This window comes from Colletotrichum godetiae (assembly GCF_030913485.1).
Source record: "Colletotrichum godetiae strain CBS 193.32 chromosome Unknown BDP55scaffold_3, whole genome shotgun sequence".
NCBI classification, from domain to species: Eukaryota; Fungi; Ascomycota; class Sordariomycetes; order Glomerellales; family Glomerellaceae; genus Colletotrichum; species Colletotrichum godetiae.
The window spans coordinates 356,874-384,230 of NW_026851251.1; the positions used below are offsets into that span (position 1 = coordinate 356,874).

At 54.4% G+C, this 27,357-nt stretch overlaps 7 protein-coding genes across 7 annotated transcripts; 3 read left to right on the forward strand and 4 right to left on the reverse strand.

The window, feature by feature from the left end:
• Positions 1-360: 360 nt before the first annotated feature.
• On the forward strand, positions 361-3,875 carry BDP55DRAFT_723383 (SNF2 family domain-containing protein; the record flags this gene model as incomplete). Its single annotated transcript, XM_060578742.1, has 2 exons — positions 361-385; positions 535-3,875. The coding sequence occupies 2 exons, from the start codon at positions 361-363 to the stop codon at positions 3,873-3,875; spliced, it is 3,366 nt and encodes a 1,121-aa protein (XP_060435489.1).
• A 2,063-nt stretch (positions 3,876-5,938) lies between these two features.
• Positions 5,939-7,429, reverse strand: BDP55DRAFT_541159 (cytochrome b5-like Heme/Steroid binding domain-containing protein; the record flags this gene model as incomplete). Its single annotated transcript, XM_060568190.1, has 2 exons — positions 5,939-7,253; positions 7,311-7,429. The coding sequence occupies 2 exons, from the start codon at positions 7,427-7,429 to the stop codon at positions 5,939-5,941; spliced, it is 1,434 nt and encodes a 477-aa protein (XP_060435490.1).
• Positions 7,430-11,730: 4,301 nt separating this feature from the next.
• Positions 11,731-14,617, reverse strand: BDP55DRAFT_723385 (kinase domain-containing protein; the record flags this gene model as incomplete). The annotated part of the gene is made up of 2 exons (XM_060578743.1): positions 11,731-13,650; positions 13,700-14,617. The coding sequence occupies 2 exons, from the start codon at positions 14,615-14,617 to the stop codon at positions 11,731-11,733; spliced, it is 2,838 nt and encodes a 945-aa protein (XP_060435491.1).
• A 4,261-nt stretch (positions 14,618-18,878) lies between these two features.
• BDP55DRAFT_626436 (uncharacterized protein) lies at positions 18,879-19,685 on the forward strand (the record flags this gene model as incomplete). Its single annotated transcript, XM_060571630.1, has 1 exon — positions 18,879-19,685. One exon carries the CDS (start codon positions 18,879-18,881, stop codon positions 19,683-19,685), a length of 807 nt encoding a protein of 268 aa, XP_060435492.1.
• Positions 19,686-20,287: 602 nt separating this feature from the next.
• Positions 20,288-23,700, reverse strand: BDP55DRAFT_541264 (lon protease; the record flags this gene model as incomplete). The annotated part of the gene is made up of 2 exons (XM_060568202.1): positions 20,288-20,482; positions 20,557-23,700. 2 exons carry the CDS (start codon positions 23,698-23,700, stop codon positions 20,288-20,290), a joined length of 3,339 nt encoding a protein of 1,112 aa, XP_060435493.1.
• A 1,385-nt stretch (positions 23,701-25,085) lies between these two features.
• BDP55DRAFT_723387 (uncharacterized protein) lies at positions 25,086-25,625 on the forward strand (the record flags this gene model as incomplete). Its single annotated transcript, XM_060578744.1, has 1 exon — positions 25,086-25,625. One exon carries the CDS (start codon positions 25,086-25,088, stop codon positions 25,623-25,625), a length of 540 nt encoding a protein of 179 aa, XP_060435494.1.
• Positions 25,626-25,872: 247 nt separating this feature from the next.
• Positions 25,873-27,289, reverse strand: BDP55DRAFT_689792 (URE2 protein; the record flags this gene model as incomplete). The annotated part of the gene is made up of 5 exons (XM_060576780.1): positions 25,873-26,101; positions 26,368-26,519; positions 26,705-26,932; positions 27,115-27,179; positions 27,253-27,289. 5 exons carry the CDS (start codon positions 27,287-27,289, stop codon positions 25,873-25,875), a joined length of 711 nt encoding a protein of 236 aa, XP_060435495.1.
• Positions 27,290-27,357: the final 68 nt, after the last annotated feature.

Here is a 27,357-nt window from a genome sequence, read left to right on the forward strand (position 1 = left end):
AGACGCAATATAGCCTTGCGCCTTCCTCACCACCACCTCTCCTCTCACCATCTGCATCGTCGCTGCCTTCAATCTATGCCCTTGAGCGACACTCGTTATTCCAAGCCTTGCTGGCTGCTTCTGCCACTTCTTTCACATATTTCCTGGATTTGGGGTCGACTTATCTACAATACCACTCTTCATTGTCACGCCCATATCAAACAGCTACTCCACATCTCTCGCTCTCGTTTGTGATGATCGCAACCACCCCTCTCAGACTGCTCTACTGAAGCCCACCCTCCGTGTGCAAGCTACAGCACCTCCTTCACGGCAGTAACAACAAGAACAATAACAAATAGACGCTGGTATTGAGACGCAGCCATGGCATCACCAAACGGGTCAAATGGTGAGTGAGCCCCGCCATGGATCGGCTTCCTACCCCTCCAAGCCCTAGGTCGACTGCTCTTTCCCTCTGTCAACCTCTGTCAAAACCACAGCCTCTTTCTGCCCATGAATATGGGACCTCCAAATACTTACAACCTTTCCTCCAAAAAGGCCGAGCAAATTACATCAACGCCCAGCCGCAAACACAGTCGTGGAATGCGCAAACATTGCTGAACCCTCGATCCTACGCTGCTTCGAATGCTGCCTCGAGGCGCAATTCACCCAAACCTCAGCACTTGGCGAACCGATCTACTCCGGGAAATCATAACGCCACCAACAACCCTGTTGTATTCCAATTCGCGAGTCCCAACGACACGACGAGCGAGTCTCTGACACCCAGCTTCACCTCGGGCGCTTCAACTCCCGTGAACGACGGCGGCATTTCACCATACGGGATGGCCAACATGATCGAGAGGATGAACGACGTTCAGGATCGCGCTGCGGCGCCACTGCCAAAGCGCCGAAAATTCGATACCCCCGACCCCGAGTCTGACGCCGACAGCAACAAGAAGAAGATGGGACCTGCCGGTAGCGGAATGCTTGGCGCCTATGTGAAGGAAAAGCAAGACGAAGGCAAGAAGGAGAATTCCAAGGTGTCTACCCAGACTGTGGACTTGACTGAGGAGGGCGACGATTTGGTCATGGTGGAGGACCCCGCAACCGAAGAGGTCTGTTACGGCATGCTCACCGGCTTCCTCGACTGCCACAAGGTTCCTTCCGCCAAACCGGGCACGCAGAGCATCTTCGGAGCCGACTTCATGCCACCCGTTAAGATCGTTCTGAAGCGAATAATCGGGGATTCAACCAAAAAGATCCAGGCATACGACTACACGCGCGATATCATTGGAAATGTGGATGCCAATACAGCCAATGCTCTCGTTCCCCTGCTGGACTCCAACGTGCGCCTCCGGACCGATTGCAAGATTCCTGCGCGTAGAAAGCAAGCGGATGAGCAGCCGGGCCAGGCGATATCGAGATCCTATCCCGTGGAAATGACACTGTACGGCCAGTACAGATTCGTCAAGGCCGTGGGCAAGCACTTTGAGAGATTCAAGATTATTCTGCGCCATCCCAATAGAGTTGACAAAGGCGTCAGATATGAGAATGTTCATACCGACAACAAGCCTAACCCAGCACCTGGTGCCAGAAACCTGGCCGGAGCTCTCGCCCAGTACAACAATCACTCCTCGTCTACCTATTACACTAACCCCACCCCGCGCACCGTCGAAGAGATCAGATCAGACGTGATGGGCGTCTTTGACTCTATGGGCAAGACCGATGAGCTTCCTGAAATGGACCCAGCTCCTATCGTCATCACAGAGTTACTGAAGCATCAGAAACAAGGCCTCTATTTCATGACTGCGAGAGAAAAGGAATCGACGGCCGAAGAACGAGTAAAGGGGTCCATGTGGCAACTCAAAATCGGGCCCACTGGACAGAAGTTCTACTACAACGTCATCACCGGCCACCAAGAGCGGACTCTCCCCGCAGACACCCACGGCGGTTTGCTCGCCGATATGATGGGCTTGGGAAAGACCCTCAGTATCCTCTCCCTCATTGCCAGCTCGTTGGATGAGGCCAAGGAATGGGCAGGTCGCACTCCAGTCCAGCCCGAGATGCCACCCCAGAAAGCTGGAGGCAAGGCAACGGCTTCGAGCTCCCTGCCCCTGACAGGCATCGCAAAGAACGCCAGGGCTACATTGCTCGTGTGTCCCTTGAGTACGGTCACGAACTGGGAAGAGCAGATCAAGCAGCACATCGCGCCGGGTGAGATCAGCTACTATATCTATCACGGTTCGAATAGAATCAAAGATGTCGAGAAGTTGGCCGACTTTGATTTGGTCATCACCACGTATGGCTCTGTCTCTAGTGAGCTAGGCGCTCGCAGCAAGCGGAAGTCTGGCAAGTATCCGTTGGAGGAGATCGGTTGGTTCCGAATCGTGCTGGATGAGGCACACATGATTCGCGAAGTCGCGACTCTGCAGTTCAAGGCCATTGTTCGTCTTCAGGCCGCCCGTCGCTGGGCTGTGACTGGCACGCCCGTGCAGAACCGACTCGAGGACCTGGCCGCTCTCCTTCAGTTTGTCCGGTTGAAGCCATTTGACGACCGCAACAAGTTCAACCGTTTCATCGTGGACCCCTTCAAGGCTTGTGACACGGAGATTGTTCCGAAACTCCGCGTGCTTGTTGACAGTGTCACACTCCGCCGGTTGAAGGACAAGATCAACCTTCCGCCCCGAAGCGACCACATTGTCAAGCTCGACTTCACAGACGAGGAGCGCGAGGTTTACAATCTCTTCGAGAAGAACGCTCAAGATCGCGTCAAGGTGCTTGCTGGCAACGGCGTACAGAAAGCGTTGGGCGGTCACACCTACATCCACATTCTTCGATCCATTCTCCGACTTCGACTCCTCTGTGCACACGGCAAGGATCTCTTGAATCAGGAAGATTTAGAGGCTTTGCAGGGCATGACAGCTGACATGGCTATTGACCTTGATAGCGAAGATGAGGACAAAAAGCCCGGCTTGTCGGATCGGAAAGCATACGAGATGTTTGAGCTCATGCAGGAGACGAACTCGGATGCTTGCAGCGCCTGCTCGAAGAAACTAGGATCCAACGACGACGCTAGCATCGAGTCTGAGGGACAGGAAGACATTCTTGGTTACATGACGCCTTGCTTCCACATCATCTGCGGTTCCTGCATTAAGGGTGTTAAGGAACAAGCTAGACGACTGCTCCCTCCCGGCCAGGCCATGGGACCTTGCCCCATCTGTTCCGCTGTGATCAAGCCTGCCTACGTTGACATTCGTCGATCTCGACTCAAGGTGGAGCACGAGGGTCCTGCCAAGGAGAAGACTGCGACGAACGGCCGCAAGAGCTTTGGAAAGTATACAGGTCCGCACACGAAGACGAGGGCACTGGTCGAGGACCTGCTCAAGTCAAAGGCTGACAGCGATGCGAACCCCGATGAGCCGCCGTACAAATCGGTGGTGTTTTCCACGTGGACCTCTCACCTTGACTTGATCCAAATGGCTCTTGACAATGTCGGTGTGACGTACGTCAGACTGGATGGCAGCATGACCCGTATCGCTCGAACTCAGGCGATGGATAGTTTCCGGGAAGACCACTCTGTTCACGTGATCCTAGTATCGATCACTGCTGGTGGCCTTGGCCTGAACCTGACAGCAGGTAGCAGCGTCTATGTGATGGAGCCTCAGTATAACCCCGCGGCCGAAGCTCAGGCCATTGACCGTGTTCACCGTCTTGGCCAGAAGCGACCGGTTCGAACAGTTCGCTACATTATGAGAAACAGCTTCGAGGAGAAGATGCTCGAACTGCAGGAGAAGAAGAACAAGTTGGCGACCCTCAGCATGGACCGGAAGGAGAGAGTTTTCGACAAGAGCGAAGCGGCCCGGCAGAGACTTCTGGATCTGCGAAGTCTCTTCAAGTAATTCTCCATCGAATCGGCGGTGTGAAATTTTCGGCTTGTGCAAGCATATTTTCGTGGCGTTTGGGAGTATAGGGAAGCAGGAATCCAGCAATGGAGTGGGGCGAGGCCAAGGCTTCAACGGTTTTCTTTCTTCTTTCTTTTTCTACGGCTGCCTACGAATGAGCTCACGACAATCTTATTCGGTGGCTGCAGTTTCGGTGTCAGGACGGGGAGGGAGGCAATCTCAACTTTCGCGCACTTAACGGCGTGGCAATGCGATCGATACCACTGCTTCAAGGTCTTTCTGACTCGATGGTGAGGGCAACGGGAACAAGGTCGTTGAGAGGGAGGAGTTGGAAGGCAAACTTCGAATCGTTTCTTCCCATGGTTTGGTCATGGTTATGTCAATGTTGTGTGTCACTAGAATTGCATTAGACCTACGTAGGCATGTTTGCTCTTGCGGAAGGCAACGAACGTCCTTCGAATAGTCGAAGATAAATGAATGGTACAAATTTTGCAACAGAGACTCTACAGCATGGGAGTTCATGATGCCTCGTGGACCTAAGGTGCTTTCACATGTCATTTGCCCGAGGACCCTAGGCGTAGCATTCTAATTCCATGTTGAACCCCAACGTAGCTGTTGAGAAGCCATGTCAGTCTTAACATGGGCGTCAACGCGGCAAAGATGGCGGCGATGGGGGGGGGGGATATTACAACGTGGCGCGGATGTATATAGAAGGGGGGCCATGAGAAGGAGGCGGCGTATCGTAGGGCCATCCCTGTTTCTGAGCATGTCAGTGTTGAATAGCCCCCCCGCCCTGCACCCGAGGTAAACATCCAAGCTACGGCAAGTTGAATTGTAAACATCATGTGTTTGTCTCGCCTGTTTTCGCCTGTTCATCATCTTGTTGGTAGGCGCGTAAGGTAATCTGACCTGGGTCTTGGGGTGGGCACGCCCTGAGGCTTGCTACGCCGGGTAACGAAATGACCCGCATGAATGATGATTCTCTATTTTGTGGAGTTCAGTTCATGTACTCTGTAAGTAGTTTGATTTTCCCGTGGGTGGTTCAGTCGAATCCCGAACTCAAGGAATTTTTGTTGAGAGGGGGGGGGGGGGGGGGGGAAGTAAGGTTGTAGTACTGGGTGTCACTTTGCGGTTTTCAACTAGTCGCCCCGGGGTGAGGCACAGTGGTAAGCATTGCTGGCATTGGGCATTAAGAGAGAGAGAGAGAGCGCCGTCCCGCGGCGTGCCGCGCCCCGTTCGTCCGGGTCTCCGCCCCAACCTGGGGCTGGGAAAAAACTGTTGTTGACTGCCTCCTCTCTCCGTACTTCGTACTACCTTATCCTCCAAGCGCTAGGCTGTGTGGGGCATCTCTCGTCAGACGGCTCGGTACATATTGGAAAGGTACGGGCAAGGCAATGAAGGTGGGAAAGCATGTGATTGCGGCTCTGTTGTATAGAGCGTGGGACGTTATCTAGTATCAACTAGTGTAGACACCGACAATACTGACGAGGAGTCCCTTCAAAGGTGGGGAGAGGACCCGTGAGTAGAGTTGAGCCTTTAGCAATAGTGGCGGCGTCATAGTCGAGAGTCTTCGAGTTCCTCATGGACGAGTTTCAAGCAGTCAGGCGGTAGCATATCGAAGTTGCTGATCAGAACCAAGTCTCATACGTCTAATTATAATCACAAGTGGTGGCATGTACAAGGTTGCTTGAAGTGAAGGTTGTTATTGTCATTCTCGCCCTTTCGATGAGCTTTCCGTTTTTCTAGTCTAACAGTTTCTCGTAACTGTTCTAGTAAACGCCCTCTGCAATGCCTAACCCCGCAAACGCCTAAAAATGTCCCATAAGTGTGAGGTTGGCAATTGCTCTCACCATCAGTCGAAGCTGAAGTGTCAAAGGCGTGTCAACTTAAACGGCTTAGATATACCGTGATGACGATGGTTTCACCGGAGCAACCCCATAGGGCCAGCCCGTTTCCACCAATCTGTTGAAGTGCAAGTCAAGCGCTCCCACACTCCGCCTCGATTTGTTTGTTCAAACAAGCCTCCCAAAGTCATTAAACTGTCCCATCCGTCATCTCTTTCATGCAGCATCAGCGCTGGCAACGGGGACAGCCACACGAGTGAGCTGATCTCCCGCACGAACAATGCGCTCGCCACTCGAGTCAGTGACGGTAGTCATGTCCTTGTTCTCGTACTGGGCACGCTTCCAAATCTCAACCTCGCAACCGCCACGAAGGACACCAACACGCATGGTAGAGAGCAGGTTGTGGGCGGCGTTTGAGTGGAGGTAGACACCCCCGTTGAAGATGGCAGTGGCATCCTTGCCGAGGGCGGAAGAGATGAGGGCTTTGCCACCGGGGTGCTCCTGGATGAAGTCGGTCACGTCGTGGATAACACCAGCGATGGCAACAAGACCTCTGCCGTTCTTTGCCTGCGCCTTGAAATCGTCCCAGTCGATGACGGGCAACTGCTCCAAAGGAACACCCCAGTCGAGCTTCGCGCGCTTCTGGTCAAGCTTCTTCTGCAGCTGTTGGACGCGGCCCTTCTCAATCTCGTTTTGGCGGAATTGCTTGAGGTCAGTGGCGAGGCCAAGCTGCTTCCAGGTCCAGATGCACCACTTAGTGGGGTCGTACTGCCACCACTGAATGGCGTTGCGGTAGTCGGAGGGGAATTCGTGGTGGAAGTTGTGGTATCCCTCACCGAGGGTGACAAAGGCAGTGATGACGTGATCACGAGGTGAGTTTCGGTCGTCGAAGGGCTGGTCACCGAGCCAGTGGGCCAAAGAATTGACGCAGAAAGTAGCCTGCTGAACGACGAAAATGCGAAGAATGCCACCGTAGACGTAACCGCCGAGCCAGTCACCCCAGCCGAGGCCGCAGAAGACCGTGGGAAAGATGACACCCATGGCGAGGACGCACTTGATGAAGTGGACGTGCTGCCACATGACGACGGGGTCCTCGTTGAGATCGGAGATATCGGTACGGCCCATACGCTTGGGGTCCTGCTTCATAACCATCCAGCCAATGTGGCTGTACAGGAGGCCCTTGCGAACGGAGTACGGGTCCTTGTCGGTGTCGGTGTATCGGTGGTGAGCACGGTGTCCGTGAGACCACCATCGGATGGAACCCTCAACGGCACCGGCGCCGACGGCGGCGAGGTAGATTCTGAGGGGAAGGCTGGCCTTGTAGGAACGATGAGCCCAAAGACGATGGTAGCCAGCGGTAATACCGAGACCGGTGTTGAAGTAGTAGACAACCGCGAAGACGGCGGTCTTCCATGTAAGGGGAATCCAGTAGGAGCAGACGAATCCAATCAAAGGGACAATCAGAATGAAGGTCGTGTTCAGCCAGTTGACGTGCTTGTACCAGTTGCTCGCAGTGATAGGCTGAGTTGAGCTATTATTATGTTAGTTGCCATGAAAGACTGTCATGCTGGGGACGAGCCAAACGTACATGTGAGGCTTCTTGATATCGTAGGCCCGGGCACGGGTGGGAACGTAGTCGGAGGTTCCATCGGGGAAGTTCTCGGCCTTGGTGACCTTGGCGTCGGAAGATGAAGTCGTCGCCGACATGTTGAAGAACGAAGCCAACAGGCTGCAAATCTGAGAATCGGGGGTGGTAGTCGAAAAGCGAGTAATCCGAAGTGTCTATTGGTAGACAACTCCAAACGATGCTTGGTGTAGAAGCAACGTTCACAACCAGACTTGCTGATCAAAAGGCCAAATGGGCAAGGGACTCTCGAAGGAAGAAGAGGTCTGAAGGGGAAGTTACAAAGTGGAAGGGGTGGGTGAAGAGCAATGAATTATATAAAGGGAAAAGGATAGGTTGAAAAGGGCCCCAGTAAGGAGGGAACAGGTACGGAGGCCGGGGTACCTTTGGGCGAGGTGTCCGCCACCCACCAGGTTCAAAATCCCAGCAAACGAGAGAGTGGAAAGGGTGGGATGGTGGTGGGGAGGGGGGGTCAGTGAATCAGATCAGTTAGTTTAGACCCAGGTCAAGTCACAATCAGCCGAAAAAATGCAAAGGTAGATGGTTTTCGTGGGCCGTGGGGTTAGACTTGACTTGACTTTTTTTTTGGTCTTGTCTTTGCTGGCACGCCATACGCCGCTGTATGGGAGGAAAGGGCGGGACCCTCTCGATCTGGGCCCGGGATTTGCAGGCGGAAAATGGGCAGATGGGAAGGGGGAAGAAGAAGCTTCCTCGCGAGACCCGCACTCAGGATTCGTTGTCCTGCCTCCTTCCCGAGAGGTACCGGACGACGCGTGTATCAAATGGCGGGAACACCAAGGGTTCTCATCAGTACTTTCCATTCCTTCCATTCGCTGCAGGCGACCTTACGGAGAAGATAGCTAAGGTATGGACGGAGGAGTACTCCGTACCATGCTGCGCTTCTCGACGAGGTAAGAAAAACAGGTTGGCAGGCAGGGTAAGAACCGCCTGAAGAGAAATGTACTTTCCTCCAATGTCTCCTTCCTGCCACAAGCCGGAAGGTGTGAAAGGTACTCCGTACCTCGCTTGCAACCTGGGGATTGGGCAAGTCCATGTCCCCCTTGCAGATGCCCCAATGAGTGTGCGTTGCAAACCGACCAGAACAGGAAGTGACCTTCTCCTTGCCTTACATCAATCACAGAAAACAGCTATGCATAAGCAGGTAGTTTCCCTGACTTTGGGTAGCAGCTACACCCAATGATCCAAATCAGCATACGAACCACCCAGTTACACTACCTCTGCAAGTCGTAAGTGATGAATGATCAGTGTGCGTTACGAATACCTTGTGATTGAGAGACCTTGAGACTTGGATACTTCAATTCATGCAAGTCTTCCGTCCGTCCGCCTCTGGCCTGACTTTCGAGCATCCAACAACATACATCCTAACCTCACGCCCACTTGTAGAACATCGTCATCCATCAAAAGACGTACGTACCTCTCTTCGTTGGGACTGAGAATTTGAAGCTTGGAAAGAGTCCCAACTCCTATCCAGATCCCGTAGAGGAACTCTTCAACACGGAAACTGGACCAACAAAAACCGATTCAATGTCATCAATATCAACGCGAATAGGAAAAGAACATGTCATGAACAGCCCGACAGATGATAATCAGAAGCAAATTCGGAGCCCGCCAACGCATAGGAACACTCCGCACAGCCGAGGATAGGACGATGAAGGGCCCCAGATCAGGTCACACTTTCCGTTGGCTTTTTACGACACCCTGCCTGTCCCGCACGCTCTGGGGTTTATTCGCCATGAGGTTGTCAATCTGCAATGGATCACTGGGCTGGCAAGCACGAACGAGATGTGGTCCGAAAAAAATGTCCCGGCTCCCAACAACTTCCCCAACGCTTTTCACTATGGCGGCCCGTTCATTGGCGGAAGCAGGGAGTAGCCCCTGCCATGTGGCCCGCCGCTGGGGCGGAAGGGCGGCTGGTATTGACCATTCCCCATTCGGAAGTCAGCTCCACACTCTACCTCCAGATCCCACGACTCCAATCCTCAAATGTGTGTCTCCAGGGCTGAAATGAAGACCTGCCATTCTCTCAGAAAACGCACCAGGCATGTACGGAGTACACACTTCGCATCTACCATATCGTCTCGATCATCATACCCAGACTGAGGATCGCTTCTGATTCTGCTACCGTACGAAGTACTATCCTCAGATCCCCATGACGGTGGCAAAGTCTTGTACATCACTATCGGCGCTCGGCTCCCAGGCGAGTTACAACGCAATCGAAAGACGTTTCGAGCCTCGTCGAGCGCCGTAAGACTTTGGTCCTTGGACTTTCACGTTCCCTCTATGTTCTGTCTCACCGTACTCCCCGCTGTACCTTTGTACCTGCAGCCGCCCATCACACTGCTGATTAGCACATCTATCTCATCAACAGCTCTTTACCGCCTTTCAGGCGACTACAGGCAACGGCCAGTTCTCGGACCAGAGCGTACGAAAACAAAGAAGCCGTGAACACAGAGATCTGATTAAGGCGATTCGCTAGTCACAACTTCTGAATTGGCTGTCATCTATGTTTCATCCCCATGGGCTGATGGGCATGTCTTCAACTACCTATTTACACACTGTCATTACCTATGTCCCCGCTGGATCATGCGCAGAAACTTACATGCCGGAGCAGCAGAAAGGCTCGGAAGACAGAACCAGCAAAAGAAGGGAATAATCAACAGTGGCGGCGGCTTGTGCAGTCCACGTTCGCCCTCAACATGTTCCCCACCAGAGCTCCATACAATGACGGAAGTCTCTCGTCGCCCCCGAGCTGTCCTGTGGTAAGGCTCTTGGGCTCCCCCATCGACAGGGGCTGGCCTTGTCTCTCTCTTCCTTATCGCCGAGGCGACCATATCGTTCAACTCACGATTACGCCAACCACCTCACCCACTTGCCTCCACGGTCATTCTCTTGAACATTCTCGGTCAACGGCGAGAAATCACCGATGACACCCACGAGCTAGCTCGATTTCGGTGTGGGATAGGCATCCTCGGCAATTCCAGGTTCAGGTCCATTATTTCGCGACACACCCAGTCCGGCCCTTGATTTCGCGTTCCCCGGTGATCTTGGTTAAAGAGAAAGACGACATCCGCTCATCCCACTCCGGCATCCCGGCCCATCCCCAACAGAAACAGGACCCTGCCCCGCAATCCTCCGCCCCAGTGCTGCAGGACACAACAGGGATGAAAGTTGTCTTTGCCTCGCTATCGTCCCGAGGTTTGTCTGCTCGTGGCTCTTTGAAGGCCATCCTTTTTGCCATGCGCAATCTCCATGCTCCCTTCACGGCGGTGGCGATGGTCACGTGTGTCTTCTCACACTGATACATCGATGGCCTGCGATAATCGCAAAAGGGGACTCGGGGCCTGTTTCTCGAGTCTTCAGCTGGTTGGGCTGACCATTCTGGAATGTTTCTATGCTAACCCGATCTGGCCAGGCGCCCCCTCTCGCACTTGGCCGACGCCACACCCGATCCGCCCTGCCAATCCCCGTCACCAGTCACCACCAAGGGAACAGAGAGACGCACTCCTTTTTCATCCCATCCTCTTTGCAGCCGCTGCCCAGAGCTCTCTATCCGCACCCGTACCTTATTATCAGTAGCCGCACCTGATGGATGTGTGAGGCGACCCAAGCTCCAAGCTCCTTGCCGCACCTTACCTACCCCAAAATCGGTAAAGACGACCAGCCTACACACCGCTTCATTCTTTTCGAGATCCAGACTCACCAATTTTGCTTATTTGTACCCAAGCATCTAGGCCGTTTCTTTCCCTTCCAAAGACTGCCGAGCTGTGGCAAATCGATTGCAGGAAGCACTTGCATCTACGGAGTGTTTACACGTATCAATGACTTGACTCGCGTTCCCCAGTGATCTCGTCGTCAAGCGAGTAACCCACGAACGGCCATCCCTGCTCGGACGAGACAACTACTGGCCAACTTCATGTGGCTGACGCGAGAGTCGTCACCGGAGGCATCACCTTGGACAAACTACCCACTTATGCTGAAAAGTCATGAACGCATACATCGTCACATTTCTCACCCAACTTGGGTAGTCTCGGCTAGAGCCCTGCCTTTGATTCCACGACATTCCGAGTTCACAACTTTCTGATTTCACGATATCTCAAAATGCGACTCTATTCACGTCCCGAGTCTCGGTAAAGATTGAAGATGTTCAAAGGCCGTCTTCTATTCCACGAACAGTGTTCCCTGGATTTCTACACCAATGCTATGCCGCATAAAATGAAAACCATTGTGACCACCAAATGAATTTGAAGCCGGCAGTACCTCCATCAAGTAAAAGAAAAGAAGAAATGGCGCCTCCTTATGCCTGGACAATCAACCCGTGCCTATGCAAAAATCGCCTGCAGTTTCCCCAGCTCCTAATCTTACATCATTTCTGGGCATCTGTCGTAGTCGCTGCTGTTGCCGTTGAGAAGTCATCATCAAGAGACGTCTTCTCCCGCATCGTTTGCTCGTCAGTGTTGATATGTACCGCTCCAACCCCTTTAAGTTCTGGTGTGTCCACCTCTTGAGCTCTCACAGATTCGTTTGCCGCGGGGACCTCAGCAGCAGCAGGTGGCTCCGCCGTTGGCACCTCTTGCGTTGTAGGGTCGAGTCCCGGTTCGGCCGGATGCGCGACATCTGTATCGACCTCAGTCTCGGTGACTTTTAGGTCGTCCATAGCAGGCCCCATATCTGTCCAGTCCGCTGTCGTGACGTTACTTTGCCTGGTACTGTTCTGTTCTTCGGGTTCTGTTTCCCCCGTCTGTCCGGGCGCTGATTGCCCTGCAATTCCTTTTTCGTTCGAAAAACTCTCTTTTGTGCCTTCAGATTCGCTCATCATCACCCCCTCCTCCTCTACGTCTCTCTCATCTGTTTCGATATGCTTGATCGTCATGGGACTAGCCATCATAGGTCGCGTCTCGACAGGATCGACAGAAGCATACGCTGGTTGCAACTTATCATTCCTCAGCGTGTCGGCAAGTCCTTCCCCAATGAGTCTCTTGCTATCGTGCCCTGGCGTATGGTCGAGTTCAGCCCGATCAAGGGCGGCGAGGTCACTGGACAGGGGAGTCCACTGCAGTGCTTCCAATTTTTGCCGGACTGACTTGCTTGTCTCTTCCAGTGGCTCGGGCGTAACGACGGAGTCCTTGCTTGTTGTCGGTGTTGCGCTCTTCTGATCATAAACCTCGTCTGCTCCAATATCGCTGTATGAAGGCGCAATGTTTCTAGCTTCAGCCCAGCTGGAGATATTGCGTCCCATATTAGGCGAGTCGCAACGCCCGTAATGACTCGGCAGGGGGCTAGGCGGAGAGCGGCCTCTGGTGTAGTAGTACGGGTCCTGTGAGAAGCCCCTCGTCGGTTCGTCAACATACGGTTGGCCTAGATTTACGTACGACCAGTCGTGAGCTGGCTGAACGGTCTTGACCCTGGCATAGCCGTGGTTGCCGTCCACGAAGTATTCCTGCATGGTATAGCCATCGTCCACCGAGATTGACGGGGGTTCCATGTCGTCTCCGATCGCAGGCTCCGGGAATAGAGACATTAGAGATGAGGCTTGCAATCGAAGGCGCGGATCTTCGCTCAGGCAAATGTCTACGATTTGCCGGTACCAATCTGGGACCATGTACTCGTCTCCGAGCTGTAGTGGCCGTCCTTGGGCCTCAGGCTCGTCATCCTGTGCCGCTAATGCCCACAAGACCATGCCGAGTTGATACAGGTCGGATTTGACCCCGATGTACATGGAAATGCGCTGGTTACTTTCGATCAGAGGCGTTGCTTCAGGGGGTTCCCAGCCTACCGGGCAGCCCCTCCTGTTAATGTCAATGATTTTGGCATCATCATCTTCGTCAATGACTATGTTTGAGAGAGTGAAATCCCCCTGCACAAAGCCAGATTCATGAATATCCGCCAGGCCCTGTACGATTTGGCGTGCCCACTTCTCACGAATCGGCCAGGGCAGACCCAGCTCTGAGTCCTGCTTGTTATCGTAAATGACATCAATGAGCGCACCATGAACGGCGTAGCTAATGAGCAGCCCCTTGACGTGTTCGTCTTCATCATCAACCACGACGCCATAAAATCGAATAATGTTTCTTGAGTACCGGAGCCGATTCAAAGCGTTGATCTCGTAGAGGAACTCGTCAATAGTGTCGGGGCCCGGAATTTCCTTTTTGATGAGCACCTCTCCCCCTACAGACACCTTGTAGACGAAGCCGGACATGTGAGAATCAAAGACGATGTCCTTCTCTCTTATCCTGCGACATCCCAAGTGTTGTACTTGGCGGAAGGTAGGGTATTGAATAATTTCCTGCCGGATATTAGCACTGACTGATTTCCCTTGGAGCCCATCAACTCACATTTACGTCTTCAACCACGTGGACGTGAAGGCGGCCTTCGGTGGTTTGGAGCTTCAAGTTGGTGACGGATGGGTAAAATTGGATGTCCTGCAGACTGTCTCTGATGGCTTCGTATATCTTGGAACTTTTGTCACGTTGGGACTTGGTGTGGAGCAAGTCCATCTCGAGAGAGTTGTCGGGGGCATTCCGATAGTCGAGAGATATGGTTACTCTACGCCAGTGGGTTGGAGTTTCTCGGTACGTGACGAAAAACTTCTCTCTCTTGGACTTGTCCCGAAAGTGCATGCTGAGGTTGAGAATCCAAACATTTTCGAGCTCATCGTGAATCATAGCCTCGTAGTGAGATTGAGATGTTGTTATTGAGTGGGCGTCTGAATTTGATTGCACCTCATGCGCATGGGATTCGTCTGTCGTGGGTTCTGCTGCAACTTGGGATACCACCTGACCAAGACTAACTTCGGCCTTTTCCTCGACAGGGCTGACGGGGGCAGATGGGGCAGACTGGACCTCGTACGCACTTTCGAAAAAGTCCGGGGCGCTAGCTCGGGGAAAGGACTGAGTCTGTGACGCCGTAAGTGACGATTGCACGCGCCTGTCCACCGATAGAGCACGCCTCTCTGCCGGTGAGGGTTCAACTGGTGCGAGGTTGTTCCTGCGCTCCGACTGTTGGCGTTTGAAGGTCTGCACGCGAGGGAGTCCGGGCACGACTTTCCTCGAGACTCGACGCACCAGACCAGTACTTTGCTGGTCGTCGGAGTCGGGGTCAAGCTCGGGTTCGGGCTCGGGCTCCCTGGTCTGGAGCGGGCCGACGGATGCCGGGGCCACATTGTTTCGTCCGAAGAGTTTACGAAGAAAGCTGGTGGACTGATGACCCGATGAAGGCGGCGGCTCTGTAGAAGCCATGTTTGGTTGCGCCATGATGAATTGAGTGAGGTGTACAGCTCGCCAACTCGGTTGGACTTTGAAGGTCGTCAAGGTGAACCGTTCAGGACGCTGACGGTGTGAGGTGAGGCTCTAAGCGGTGTAGTTCTGGGGACGAGGTGTTAATTATGGATAGTCCCGCAAACCTGGTCCGGGAGCGAACCAGGCGGGTGACAAGGATGAGCCTTGAAGCGAAAGACGGTCAACCTCCAGCCTGGTTTTGACTGGGCTTGATGCCAGGTCGGAGCTAAATTGGGCTGGCAGCGGCTGGGGTGTGTCCGGGCGCGGGGAACGCGAGACAAGAATGACGGCGGGCGTCGTTTGTGGACGTTGAAAAGTTGCAGTTCAAGCGTGACGGAGTAGATGCAGGCAACCGTAGGCAAGATGGGACATCAGACGCTGTGACGAGATAGGATGGAAACGTGCAGAGAAGCAAGGGCGAAGATGACCATGTTCAGACGAGAATGACGGTGGCGGGGGTCGAGGGATTGGCCGGTACTCGACGGGCCTTTTGGAGGGATCTCGAACCCCCAAATCAAGACGTCGTCGATGGTTGAGTGGTGTGCGTATCCTTAATAATAGAAGCTAGATGTGGCGCATGTGCTTCTTCGTCCGGGGTTGCTCGAAAGAGAGTTTTGGCGAGTCCGAAGCACTGAATAAGCTCGGATGGGCTCAGTTTGGATGGCAGTTAAGCAAGAGATGGCGGCAATAATTCGTCTAAACGTCTGCACGTCTGCATATGCTTTGCTTCTTCTTATTTCCTCGGCGATGAAGGCGATGACTTTGGCGAGCGATGTGATTCGTTTGGGCCAAGGCGGGGTGGCAGTGTAGCCTGCGGGAGTAGAGCTGTGGTGTTTGATCGCTCTGCGGCTGGGCTGATAGAGGATGTACGAATAGGTAGCGTCAGAAGGGGTAAGACGACGGAGGACGACGTCGACGTAGGGACAGATAGGCGAGCGGGAGAAATATGTATTGATTGACGAGGATGGTGGATGGGTATCCGTAGACGTATACTGTTGAAGTCGGGTCTGGATACGTATGGCTGGGTTCGCGTTGACCGGACGTGCGTCGTGAGCAGCTGGGCGGCGGCAGTGTTGGTGGTGGTTGATGGCGGTTGGCAGGCACACAGGCTTGATGAGGTGAGGCGAACGTTGGACTTGCAATGATTTGTATGGAAATCGGGCGGCAAGAAGATGACCGGGGGCTTCCGAGAAGAGGAAGAGGGGGAGGGGCACCGTTGACGGTTGCCGTGGACACAATTGAGGTCGTGGGGTCGTTCAGCGGCTGCATCTTTTGCAGTTTTCCTTTTTCCCTCTCTCTCCTTCTCTATTTAGGGTACTGTGCAAGGTACGAAGCCGAATCTGCAAAGAGGAGCTGTAAGGTATCCAGAGTACTCCGTAGTGCAGGCGCATGCAGTAGAAGCGCGCGAAAGTGAGCAGGGCCGTTGCGAGCCTGCGAGGACAATATTGGGTCCCACCCGGTCGTGTTTCTGGTTTGCTGCGACTCTAATGAGAGGTTGGGAGGCTGGGCACCGGGTGAGGCCTTGTCAAGCTCCCGTGCCAATAGAAAGGTCGGTTGGAGGAGCGGAAGTCCTAGTGGCGCTCTTCAGATACGGTAAGGTACTCTAAGGTACGGTAATGTACGAATATGTGCTCTTGAAGGCACGAGTCACTGCCTAGGTATTGAGAGTGTTCCATAAGGTAAGGCAGGGAGAAGAAAAAGACGTGGCCAGTGATAGTGAAGAGTCTAAAATGTCGATGGCTGACGGGAAAGGACCTATGAGCGGACGCTAAGGCGCTTGCTTGATGCTGTGACTTGAGTGACAACCCACCAACCATGCGGCAGATGCATGTATCTCGTACCTCACTTTCCTGAGCACCGTACGAAGTGGTAGGTACTAGGTACCTTACCCAGTCGGCGCCTTCCTCAACTTCCATGTAAGCCGAGCATTACAAAGTAGGTAAGGTGATTTCACGGCTTCTCTCCTTCTGGAGTTGCTCCTTCTTCTTTTCCCTCCCTCGTGTCTGTTGGCTCATTCCTCGAAGGCAGTTACCTTGAGGAAGTATACCTTCCATACCAAGTAGGTAGTCGTACCTTCCCAGACAAAGATGGACGGTTGCGCTACTAAGGCGGGAGGGCACACTCCTGGCGGGGAGGCTTGGCCATTTCTGGAAGAGGCGGGTGGGACTTTCCCAACTCTGATGCGCTGGCTGTCCCGACATTTCCACTTGGGCGTCAGACGCCGTTGATTTGGAGCTGACGAAACTTTTACTTACCACCTGAGGGGCTTAGAATCGACGTTGCCTTCCAAGTGCCCGTCTTAGGTTGGTTCAGACGTGTCGTGAACCTTCCATGGTCCCTGGCCTCATGTCATGCCAAGGCAGGGAGTACGACTACAACACTTTGACGTCCATCCTTCTTCCATCATCGTCACTAAATCCTTTCTCCGAAAACGCATATCTCATCCACAGACAAAGTCAAGGCGAGCTGAGACCGGGACCGCGGGATCAAGAGCGACAACTCAGCTGCAGCCCGAGGCTGCCCTCCTTCACGAACTCTTCTCCCCATGCTGCTCCTCTTAGCGCATCTCGTCTCATGTACGATGACCTCTCAATCCAGCCCTCCTCTGGCGATTGGATCCCGACTTGTGATTCTGTGGGCGTTGGGTTCGTTGGGCTCGCATCCGGGCCCTTTCTTTCAGACCTGCGAACATCCACATCGTCGCTGGGGACTGCATTCCTCCAGAACCCTCAATCAATTGGCCTCGCATTCAATCATCCATCTATTGACCGCCCTTTGCGTTCCATATTCGACCCACAACTTGATATAGGAAAATACCATGGCACTCATGGGTACGGAGTACGGCACTACGCATACTGTCACCATTTGAAGATCAGATACGCCCAGCAATTTCGATGATACGATCGGTGCCGCCAAGGCCAGGGACCAGGAGGGCATGTCATAATGGACCCCCGAAATGCTTTACATACACCTTGCTCAGTTGATGAGTCAATCGCTCAAGGGCTGCCCATCTTACAGATCCGATCAGGGGGTCTGGCCGATTTCGCTTCTTTGCGCAAGTCAAAGATAGCTCGACTCCAGGACGACAACAGGCTGGATTCGAAAACTCCTATTCTGACCAATGCTTCCATTTAATGGGCCAACGGGCTATTTTGATCCGATATCTCCAATGAACGATGGCTCAATGGGAATCTCTTCGCTTAACCACCTGCGCCAAAGATTCCATTATTGCGCAATCTCGCAATTGATGCATCTTCTCCATTTTGTTGCGTCGAACCGCGTCGGACCATCCCCCTCAAAGCATCAAGCAGCAAGGACGACTTACCCACGTGCTCGTCGCTCCTCTGCGTCAAGGCCACCTGCTGCACGACCCAGCATCTTCATTCGCAGTCCGGAGACCAGCGCATCACCAATCAACGATGCTGGACAAACTTTCAACCTCCACTGACTTACACTACCTGTACTTTTTGCTATGTGGCACAGCATAAAGTGAGACTACTACTGACGATGGAACCGCAGCATGGCACTGTGATGCATGCAAACATGGACGAACGAACGGACTGGTCCGGCGTCATTCAGCATAACCATGTACAAGTCGGTTGCAGTACCACCATCTCATCGAAAATTCAGAGCTCATGGAGACGAACCAACGATGGCGGCCTATCTCGGAGCCGGTGATGCGTATGAAGGGAGCTTACGGAAACCATAACAATAAAAGTGTCGGATGGCCTCGGGTATCTGCACTGTCTGTTGGCTAACATCAGCGGCCGGGTCAGGGGTGCGTCTTCCACACGCTGCGTGCATTTAGGCATCGACGCAGCCCAAATAATGAGGCTGTCGTGTTATTGACAGGCTGGCAAACTGCCCCATGGGACGGCTTGTATTTCTCGTCAAGCGCACGCTGACATCAAAGTGTTCAACTTGGCAGACGCCTGCTCGACATATGCTCTCTTCAAGTAACTACGTAGGAGCTCCTGGAAGCCCGAATGCTGACGCCTATGTCGTTGCAACCTCACCCGCCATCCTGTTCGCTACTCCAAGCGCCAGGAGCAGGCATAGCCATGCTTCGTCAAGCGCCGCATCTCAACCGACCTGGAGATCTCCCGTGTCCGGTGCACTGAATAGCCGGCTTTCGAGATGAACGATCGATGATCAGTGGCGAGAACGAAAGGGCAGAATATAATGCAAGGGTCGTGTCGTTTGCCCTCTTGACACTCACACATCCCAGCCAGTCTGGATGTCATCCCGCGAACCCCACCGATCCCGTGTGGACGGATGGGCGTGGCACACCGGGTCAGACCCTGAGCAACCCAGAAGAACCCACCCCACCTCGCTGTCAAACCGAAATGCTAAAAGGGAGCTAGAAGCGTTGTCACCAATCTGGACGACATTCGATGTCGACGTCGTCGCATCCTTTAGCTGCAACGAATTGGGCCACAATCAGGCACACAGAACATGTCACCATGACTCGGTTCTATATCGTACTGACGGTACTGTAACCTTCATCATATATCACAAACGCGAAGACTTGTGTCCTGCACTCCGGCAGCACGGAGACGTACGCTCCACCGTTCGATACTCCCGAGGCTACAACGCTGTCTCGCGATTGGCAACCGAAATGCGCGGCACCGCCGTCTCACCAACACCATCGCTGCGGCCGTTGACGTACATACTACATACACGGTGGCCAGGTCGGCCGCATCTGCAAGCGACAGCGTTTCCGGCAAGCTGGTCCTATCCTCCCTTGGCTACCGCTCCACACGTTATTGCTCGCCTCGAACGGCATCTGCGTGAGGTCACCACACCCCCCGCTCATCGGAAAACCAATCGAAGGGTAATGCTGGCACTAACGAACCGTTACTCATGCCGCGGCGTACTCATTGGGGAGGAAACAAGCTTCGATATGTGGCTGCTCGCCGAGTGCCCATACGACGGACGGCTCACGACAAGTGGTGGTAATATACAAGAATTCGCTTACTCTGGCCTGTCCCGAAAGCTAGCTACCATACCCTATGCAAGCATCGCGCGCCCTGCTATTTCCTAACACAGCCGCCACTACCTATGCGCGAGACTGACTGCTGCGCAATCTAACCATCCTATGCAATTGGGTGTCGCTGCGACCCTAGTCTTACAAAGCCGAGTCCGGCTGTTTCTTCCGAAACACCGCCTGAAAACGGCAACCAGCCAAACAATTAAAATAAAAAAATGAACCATCTAGAGTAGAGATGCGGTATCGAGAGGAGGGAGGGTTGTGTGTGTGTGTGTGTGTGTGTTGTGGTTGTTGTTGTTGATATGCCGTAACATTTTTATGCGGATTCGTCTAATCGTCCGGCTTTGGTTCTCCTTTTCCACCAGACTGCATCCATTCGGTCTGTCATCCGTCGCCCCTTGGCAATATTCACCTTGCCAGGTCCCTTCCCTTCCCTTCTCTTCGACGCGTCTGTAGCCCCCACAGGGCGTGAAGGATTTGGGGGGTTGAGGCGCGCGGGGGGGGGGGTCATCCTTGCAGGGATTGGGGGAAACAGGATGCGTCAACGGGGTGGAAACCATCTATCGCGTGAACAATGTCGTGAAAAAATCTGTTTGTAGATTTTCCGCTCCTTTCTTTTTCCCTCGCGGGGAGGCGCTTGAGAGCGGGCGATGCATCTAGTCGTCGTCCTCATCGTCAGAGTCGTCCCTCTTCTTCTTCTTCTTATCCTTCTTCTTCTTGTCGTCCTGGTCCTTTTTCCACTCGCACGTCTTGCACTTGTTGGCGGCCTCGCGGTCGAGTTCCGGGAAGATGAGGTCAAAGACGTCAGAGTACCACGCCACGGGCTTGCCCTCGATGCCCTCCTTGATGTTCTGTAGTGATGTGTCAGCATTAATTCTGTGAGATCCAAGTGTGCGCCGTAGTTGTAGTAGATAGTAGGACGTACCTCTGGGAGCTCCAGCCAGTCGGACATGCAGTCCTTGGGGAAGATAATCATCTTGCAGCCGGCGCGGCGCGCAGCAACCGTCTTCTCACGCAGTCCGCCGATGCGGAGGACCTTGCCTGTGAGCGTGAGCTCGCCCGTCATGGCGACGGTGGGGTTGACGGGGGTGTCGAGGGCGAGGGAAAGGAGCGAGGTGGCCATGGTGATGCCGGCCGAGGGTCCGTCCTTGGAGACGGCGCCGTCGGGGACGTGCAGGTGCAGCCTCGCCTTGTCGAAGAAGTGGTTGTCGGGGAAGTCCTTGACCATGAGGGATTTGGCAAACGAGTAGGCAATCGTAGTCGACTCCTTCATGACGTTCTTGAGGTTACCCGTGATCTCGAGCCCGGGGCGGCTGCTCGGTCGAAGGGGCGCCTGGAGGATGGACTCGATGTACATGGCGGCGCCACCCATCTGGGTCCATGCGAGACCCATGGCCACGCCGGCGGGGTTGACCTCGTAGAGGCGGTCCGAGGTGAAGACGGGGGGGCCGACGTAGTCAACGAGATTCTCCTTGCCGATGGTGACGTGGACCGTGTCGGGGACGTTGAGGGCGACGCGAGGCTTCTCGGCGGTCGGCGTCTCGGCCGGCTGCTCGCCCGTCTCGCGCGCCTCCTCGGCTTTCGTTTCCGACGCCTCGAGCGCCTCCTTGCCTTCCTCGGTCAGGGCCTCTTTCTCGGGGAGAACCTCCTCGCCGAGGTCCTGGACGATCTTGAGGGCGGATTTGCGGTAGACCTTTTCAATCTGCTTCTTGAGGTTGCGGACGCCGGACTCGCGGGCGTACGACTTGATGAGCTCCTCAATGGCTTCCTCACTGAGCGTGACGTCGGCGTTGGCCAGACCTGCGGCTTCGCGGGCGGCCGGGGCGAGGTACTTATCGGCGATGGCCTTCTTCTCGTCGGCGACGTAGCCCGACAGCTGGATGAGCTCCATGCGGTCGAGAAGGGGTCGCGGGATGGTGTCCGTCATGTTGGCGGTGCAGACGAAGAGTACCTTGGACAGGTCGACGGGGACGTCCATGTAGTGGTCCAGGAAGGAGCTGTTCTGCTCCGGGTCGAGCAGCTCAAGCAGAGCCGATGAGGGGTCACCTTGGTAGCCGCGGCCAATCTTGTCAATCTCGTCAATGAGGATCAGGGGGTTCTCGGTCTGGCACTTCTTGAGCGCCTGGATGATGCGACCGGGCAGGGCACCGACGTAGGTTCTGCGGTGACCCTTGATTTCGGCCACGTCGGTGAGACCACCGACGCTGAATCGGTAGTACTGGCGGTTCAGGGCGCGGGCAATGGACTTGCCAATGGACGTCTTTCCAACACCGGGAGGACCGACGAAGCAGATGATCTTGCCCTCAACGGTACCACGCAGCTTGCCAACAGCAATGAACTCCAGGATGCGGTCCTTGACATCCTTAAGCCCGTAGTGATCCTCATCCAGGACCGTCATGGCGTTTTGGATACCAAAGTTCTCCGCGCTGCGCTGGCCCCAGGGGATCTGCGTTAGCCAGTCCAGGTAGTTTCGCGTGACATTGAACTCGGACGCTGCAGGCTCGAGATGGGCAAGCTTATTGATCTCGTCGTCAAACACCTTGCGCACGGCCTCAGGCATGGCCAGGTTGTTGGCCTTCTCCTTGAACTTCTCAACCAGCTTGTCCTTGCCGTCGGACTCGAGGCCCAACTCGCGACGGATGCCCTTCATCTGCTCCATCAACCAGTACTCCCGCTGACGCTTAGTAATCTTACTCTCGACGTCCTTGGTGATCTTTGACTGGAGCTGCGCGTTCATGAGCTCCTTCTTCAAGACGATCAGCGCCTTTTGCATTCTCTCCTCCACGTTGAGACTCGACAGGACCTCTTGCAACTCGCCCTGCTCGCCAGAAGACACGGCGGCGGCGAAATCTGCAAGCTTGGCCGGCTCGGACGTCACGTTGCCAGTGGACTGGCTCATTGAGAATGTTGAGATTTGATCACGGAAAAGGCTGTTCATCGTGGCGACCTCCTTGAACACGTTGACAATCTCGTTTGTGACGGCACGGATGACAGCGCTCTTGGGGTCGTAGGGCTCTTCGGTCAAGTTCTCCACGTTGACGAGACTGACGGGATATCTCTTGAGGAACGCGGTGGGCTCGTACTTCTCCGCCGCCTGCTCGACTTTGGGGGCCACGGCACTCTCCTCGAAGCTGGCAACGACGTCGCCCTTCTTCTCTTGTTGGGCCTCTTCATCAGTGGGCTTCGAAGGTATCGGCTCGGGCACCGGCTCGACCTTGGCTTCGCTCGGCTTCTTGTCCTCCGTTCCCGGCGGCAGCAAGCTCGAAAGGCGGATACGGCGGTGAGGGTAGAGGATAGCCGTCAGGGCGCCCTGCTCACCATGCATGGGGAACGCACTCGTGATCTGCGCAAAGACACCGGTATCGTAGACGTCATCGACATTGCGGATAACGTCCTCGTCTTGGTTCTCGTCCTTGAACAAGAAGGCACCGACATACGGTTGGCCTCTCTTGATCATCTCGGTGATGGCCGCGGCGACGTTCGGGTCCTTGATGGTGATAGCCTTGTAGAAACCGGGGAACAGTGGTCGCTTCGCAATCGGGATAGCGAGGACTTGGGGGTAGACGTCGGGCACAACGGGCTTCTGCAGGCTCTTGTCAGAGGCTCTGCGTCCGCGTCTGCCGCTGCCGTCGCCCTTGTCATCGCCGCCGCCGGATCCCGCTGATGAGCCACCAGCCGCACTACCGGCCTTGCCATCCTGTGCAGCTCCCGAGGCCTCGCCCTTGGCGGATGACTCGGAGTTAGAGCTCTTGGCCTCGGCCAACTCCTTCTCCTCGAGCTCGCGCTGGTGCTTCAGGTTCGCCTTTTGTTCTTCCTCGGATAGGGGCTCGACAGCACGGTCGAAGAAGCTGTTGTCCTCCTCCTTCAGCCATCGTGTTGACGTTGAGAATGGGGCGACGGCTCGCTGGGATGGGCGGGTGGTGAGGAGAAGGCGGTCGAAGGTGGATGCGGAGCTCCTCGGAGTACTCGCTACGGGTAACCTGCTACTCGAGGCCGCGTAGGGGTTTCTGAGGTAGTTTGTTGAGCGACCGAGGGCCAGACGCCTCGGAAAGCTTGATCGCATCACCATGTTGCCGGCAGTTGGGGGAGGAAGAAGCTCCGGTCGCGGCACGTGGTGATCGGGTAATACAGGGCCGAGGGCGAATCAAGGTGTGCCGCTGTATTGTTTGAATCGTTGACAAAACAAAAGAGATTGGGGGAATGCAATTGGAAGGGTTGCAGGTGTTTGTATTTGTGTAGAAGGGTGGTGAAAAGGACTCCGAGTCCTAAATCGCAATGCGCATCGCCTCCTGACGCCTTACAAATACAGAGTGTAGGTGAGTTGAGTAGGCTTTCAAGCTATTATGGAGACAGTCGGGGGGAGACTAAAGAGTAAACGACATCACCAAAAAAATCAATGAGCACTGACGTTGCCTCCCGTGCCTGGCCACTCAGCGCACGGCGGAGGCGGGAGTTGGCTCTGGAACCAGGAAGAACTTCGGCCCCGTTTGCCGGCGGGGCAGCTTACCTAAGGAGGTCCCTCCAGGACGACGTTCCCCACAGATTGAGTTGTCCAGTGGCTGGTGCTGGCGAAGCTGGAGACGGCAGTGGTTGGCGCCGCAGCTACCCGTCACTGAGGTGTATTCCGTACAGAGACATCAACTTTTGGCTCGGCGAGGGGCAACCGTGTTTTGTACAATTATAATGTGCAAGTTCCGTACTTCTGTAATATATCTTCATCGTGTACAGTCACCTGCCCATAGTACTACCGGGTTGAGATAGTCTTATGCTGTGATATACGGCGAAAAACACCTCAGTACGGATACATGAACCATTTGCCTATGCCATCTCCCGCGCTGCCGCAGCGCCTTCCAGACTGTCCCTCTGACTCGCTGCGGGGAAGGGGCACCAACCCAACCCCACAATGGGAAAGGGTTCCAAGCACAAACAGCCCATCCACGTCCCGCCATCCCGTCGTGCCCGTCTAACAGCAGTCCGTTCGCACACCTGAAAGGAGCCGAGGCCACTTCGAGTTACATCAATCTAGTATTTATCAGAACTTGTTTCCTGCTACGGGTATTATCTTCCTCCTTTCTCTCATCCTGTTTTCTCCAGGAGCTTCACACCGCACAGAAACTTGGTCATCCATTCATCAGACCCTGGTTCTATCAAGAGTCGTCTCGACGGAGCCCTCTCAGATCTCCAGCATCACTCCAGCTGCAAGCTGTACCTCACCTTGTTGATCCTTCATCGGCTTCGTCCAAAGACCACCGCCCCGTCGTCCACCGATCGACCTTCCCTGCTACCCGGAACTTTACCCACTCTTTACCTCGCTTCCCGACGGAACCGTACCCGGGTTCCTGGCCATCTCAACCTCCTATTCTTCTCAAGCAACAATCTGTCGTCTCTCTCTCTCACACACACCTCTCTCTTCTTCTACATCTTAATATCTATCCATATATACACACTACCATCATGCCTTCGTCGAATCAAAAGTCAGACGTTACGTCCTCGCTCTCCAAGCTTTCAATAAACAGCTCCAAAAAGACACCATCCACCAAGAAAACCAAAGAACCAGTAGCAGACTCCTGGGAAGACGAGGACGTAGACGAGGATGAGGAGGAAGAGGAGCAAGCCGTGAAGCCACAAAGCGACGGCGCCAAGGCCCCGCCGCCAACCCCCATCTCACCAACATACAACGCCGCAGACAGGTCCTTCCCCAACCCCTACGCCAGCGTCGACTCCGTTGCCGCTGGTGCCGGTGCGTCTTCGGGTGGTGGCAGTGGCCAGGACGCTGCCTCACCACGCCCCAGGCCAGAAAAGACGGACGCCGTGGCCCGGCGCATGATTGCCAGCGCCCTGGGCGTAAAGGTACCCCGGATGACGGAGGAACAGAGGGCCTACGACAAGGCTGTCAAGGAGAAGGAGCGGAAACGCAGGGATGAGGAGAAGGCTGCTGAGAAGCGCCGGCTGGAGGAGGCCGAGAAGGCCAAAGTTGCCATCTGGGAGGATTAGGTTTGCTTCGCGGCCCTTTTCTTGGCACCGGCTCTGATATTCCTGCCGTCTTGCGAGGCGGGACGGAAGGCTGAAGAAGGATAATGGACTGTTTTCTCCAAAGCCGCCGTGTTTTCATTTGCACATATTCACATATACAGACAATATCATATGGGTCCCTCTGCTAGGAAGAGAATAATTATTGACTCCCTAAGCTGACTCCCTATTTGACAACTGCATACGTCCATGTAGCCAGCTCAAGTATGGCTCAACTCCCGTCCACCCACTCTTGGGCTTTAGCCTGCTTCTCTTCAGCAGCCCGCTGCTTTCCCATGGTCTCCAGTACACTCTTGACCGCAGGCCGGGCGCGAATCCTCTCGGCCCAGGCGGCGTAGTCGGGATACTTGGAGTCGACTTCCCACTTGGCGCTCCACCCCTCGCCGATGAGGACTCTCGCGAGCTGGTCCCACGGCATGAAGGCGATATCGGCGTAGGTCCTACATAGCACAGCCCGTCGTCAGTTACAATGCGTGCAAATGTGGTATAGAATCATGGAAGAACTCTGGATGCATCGGAATAGTGGGTTCTTTTCTGGGGAAAGTGGAGAGGTATGGGAGTTGACCTGCTATTCATAGATGGATCCAGATAGAAAAAGGGGGTGATGGGCGGAAGAAGTGGGAAGTGGGAAAGGGGAGCAGGGACGGGATGGGGGTCTCCCTTTCCCTCTCTCTTTCTCTCGCTCTCTCTCTCAAAACAAACGTACGCTTTGTCTCCGACGAGGTACTTCTTGCCCTTGAGGGCGCGATCGAGGACCGAGAGGACGCGGACGGTCTGCTCCTCGTACCTCTCCTTGGCGCTGGGGACATCTTCGGAGTGGAAGAGCTTGAACCAGCCAAGCTGGCCAAAGTACGGGCCCTACATGAGCAAAACACCACGGTCAACTATTTGTCGCCGTTTATTTTCCGACAAAAAAGTCATCCGTCCTACTATCAAGAACAGTCATGATAGTACATGCCAAGGGGAGGGGGGAAGAAACCAAAGCAGTAAAACGGTCGGAGCACATATGCAAGCTTTTATGTGTGAGAGAAAGAAAAACGCACCTGGCCAGACACCTGGAAATGCAACCACTGCTTTAAGAGGAACCTATCCTCTTGAGAAGTGAGGGAGAGCGCGCCTGCGTCATCATACGTCTCAACGAGGTACTCGACAATGGCACCCGATTCCCAGAGTGTGATGCCCGTATTGGGGTCTTTGATGGCCGGGAGGCGACCGTTTGGATTGATGGAGAGATAGGGTTCCTCCTTTACGACGGCGAGGTCGATGATGATCTAGGTGAAAGTGTATTCGGTTCAGCAAGACGAAGTGTAGATGTGTGTAAGTGTGTCTTGGACAGATGCTGGGTCTTGGCCGGGGTGTGGATTGCGGTGGCTGAGGTTGGGGTATACCATGACGGAGAGGAGGGGATGGAAATACGACATGCAAAGGTCGACGAAGGCAAGGGAGACGTTACATGCTCGTATGGGATCTTGAGTTCCTCGAGTATCATGACCACTTTGGACGGATTAGGGGTGTAGCCTGCAATGAGAATATTTAGTATCTAGTCCAGGTTCATGAGGTGAGATGAAGATGCCAAGTTCGGAAAACGTACTGTGGCCATAGAGAACGATGGGCTTTGCGGCAATCATGTTGGTTTATGTCTTTCAAGACGTCGTGTCTGTACTAGTTTGTGGGAATTGTTTGATTTTGATATTGG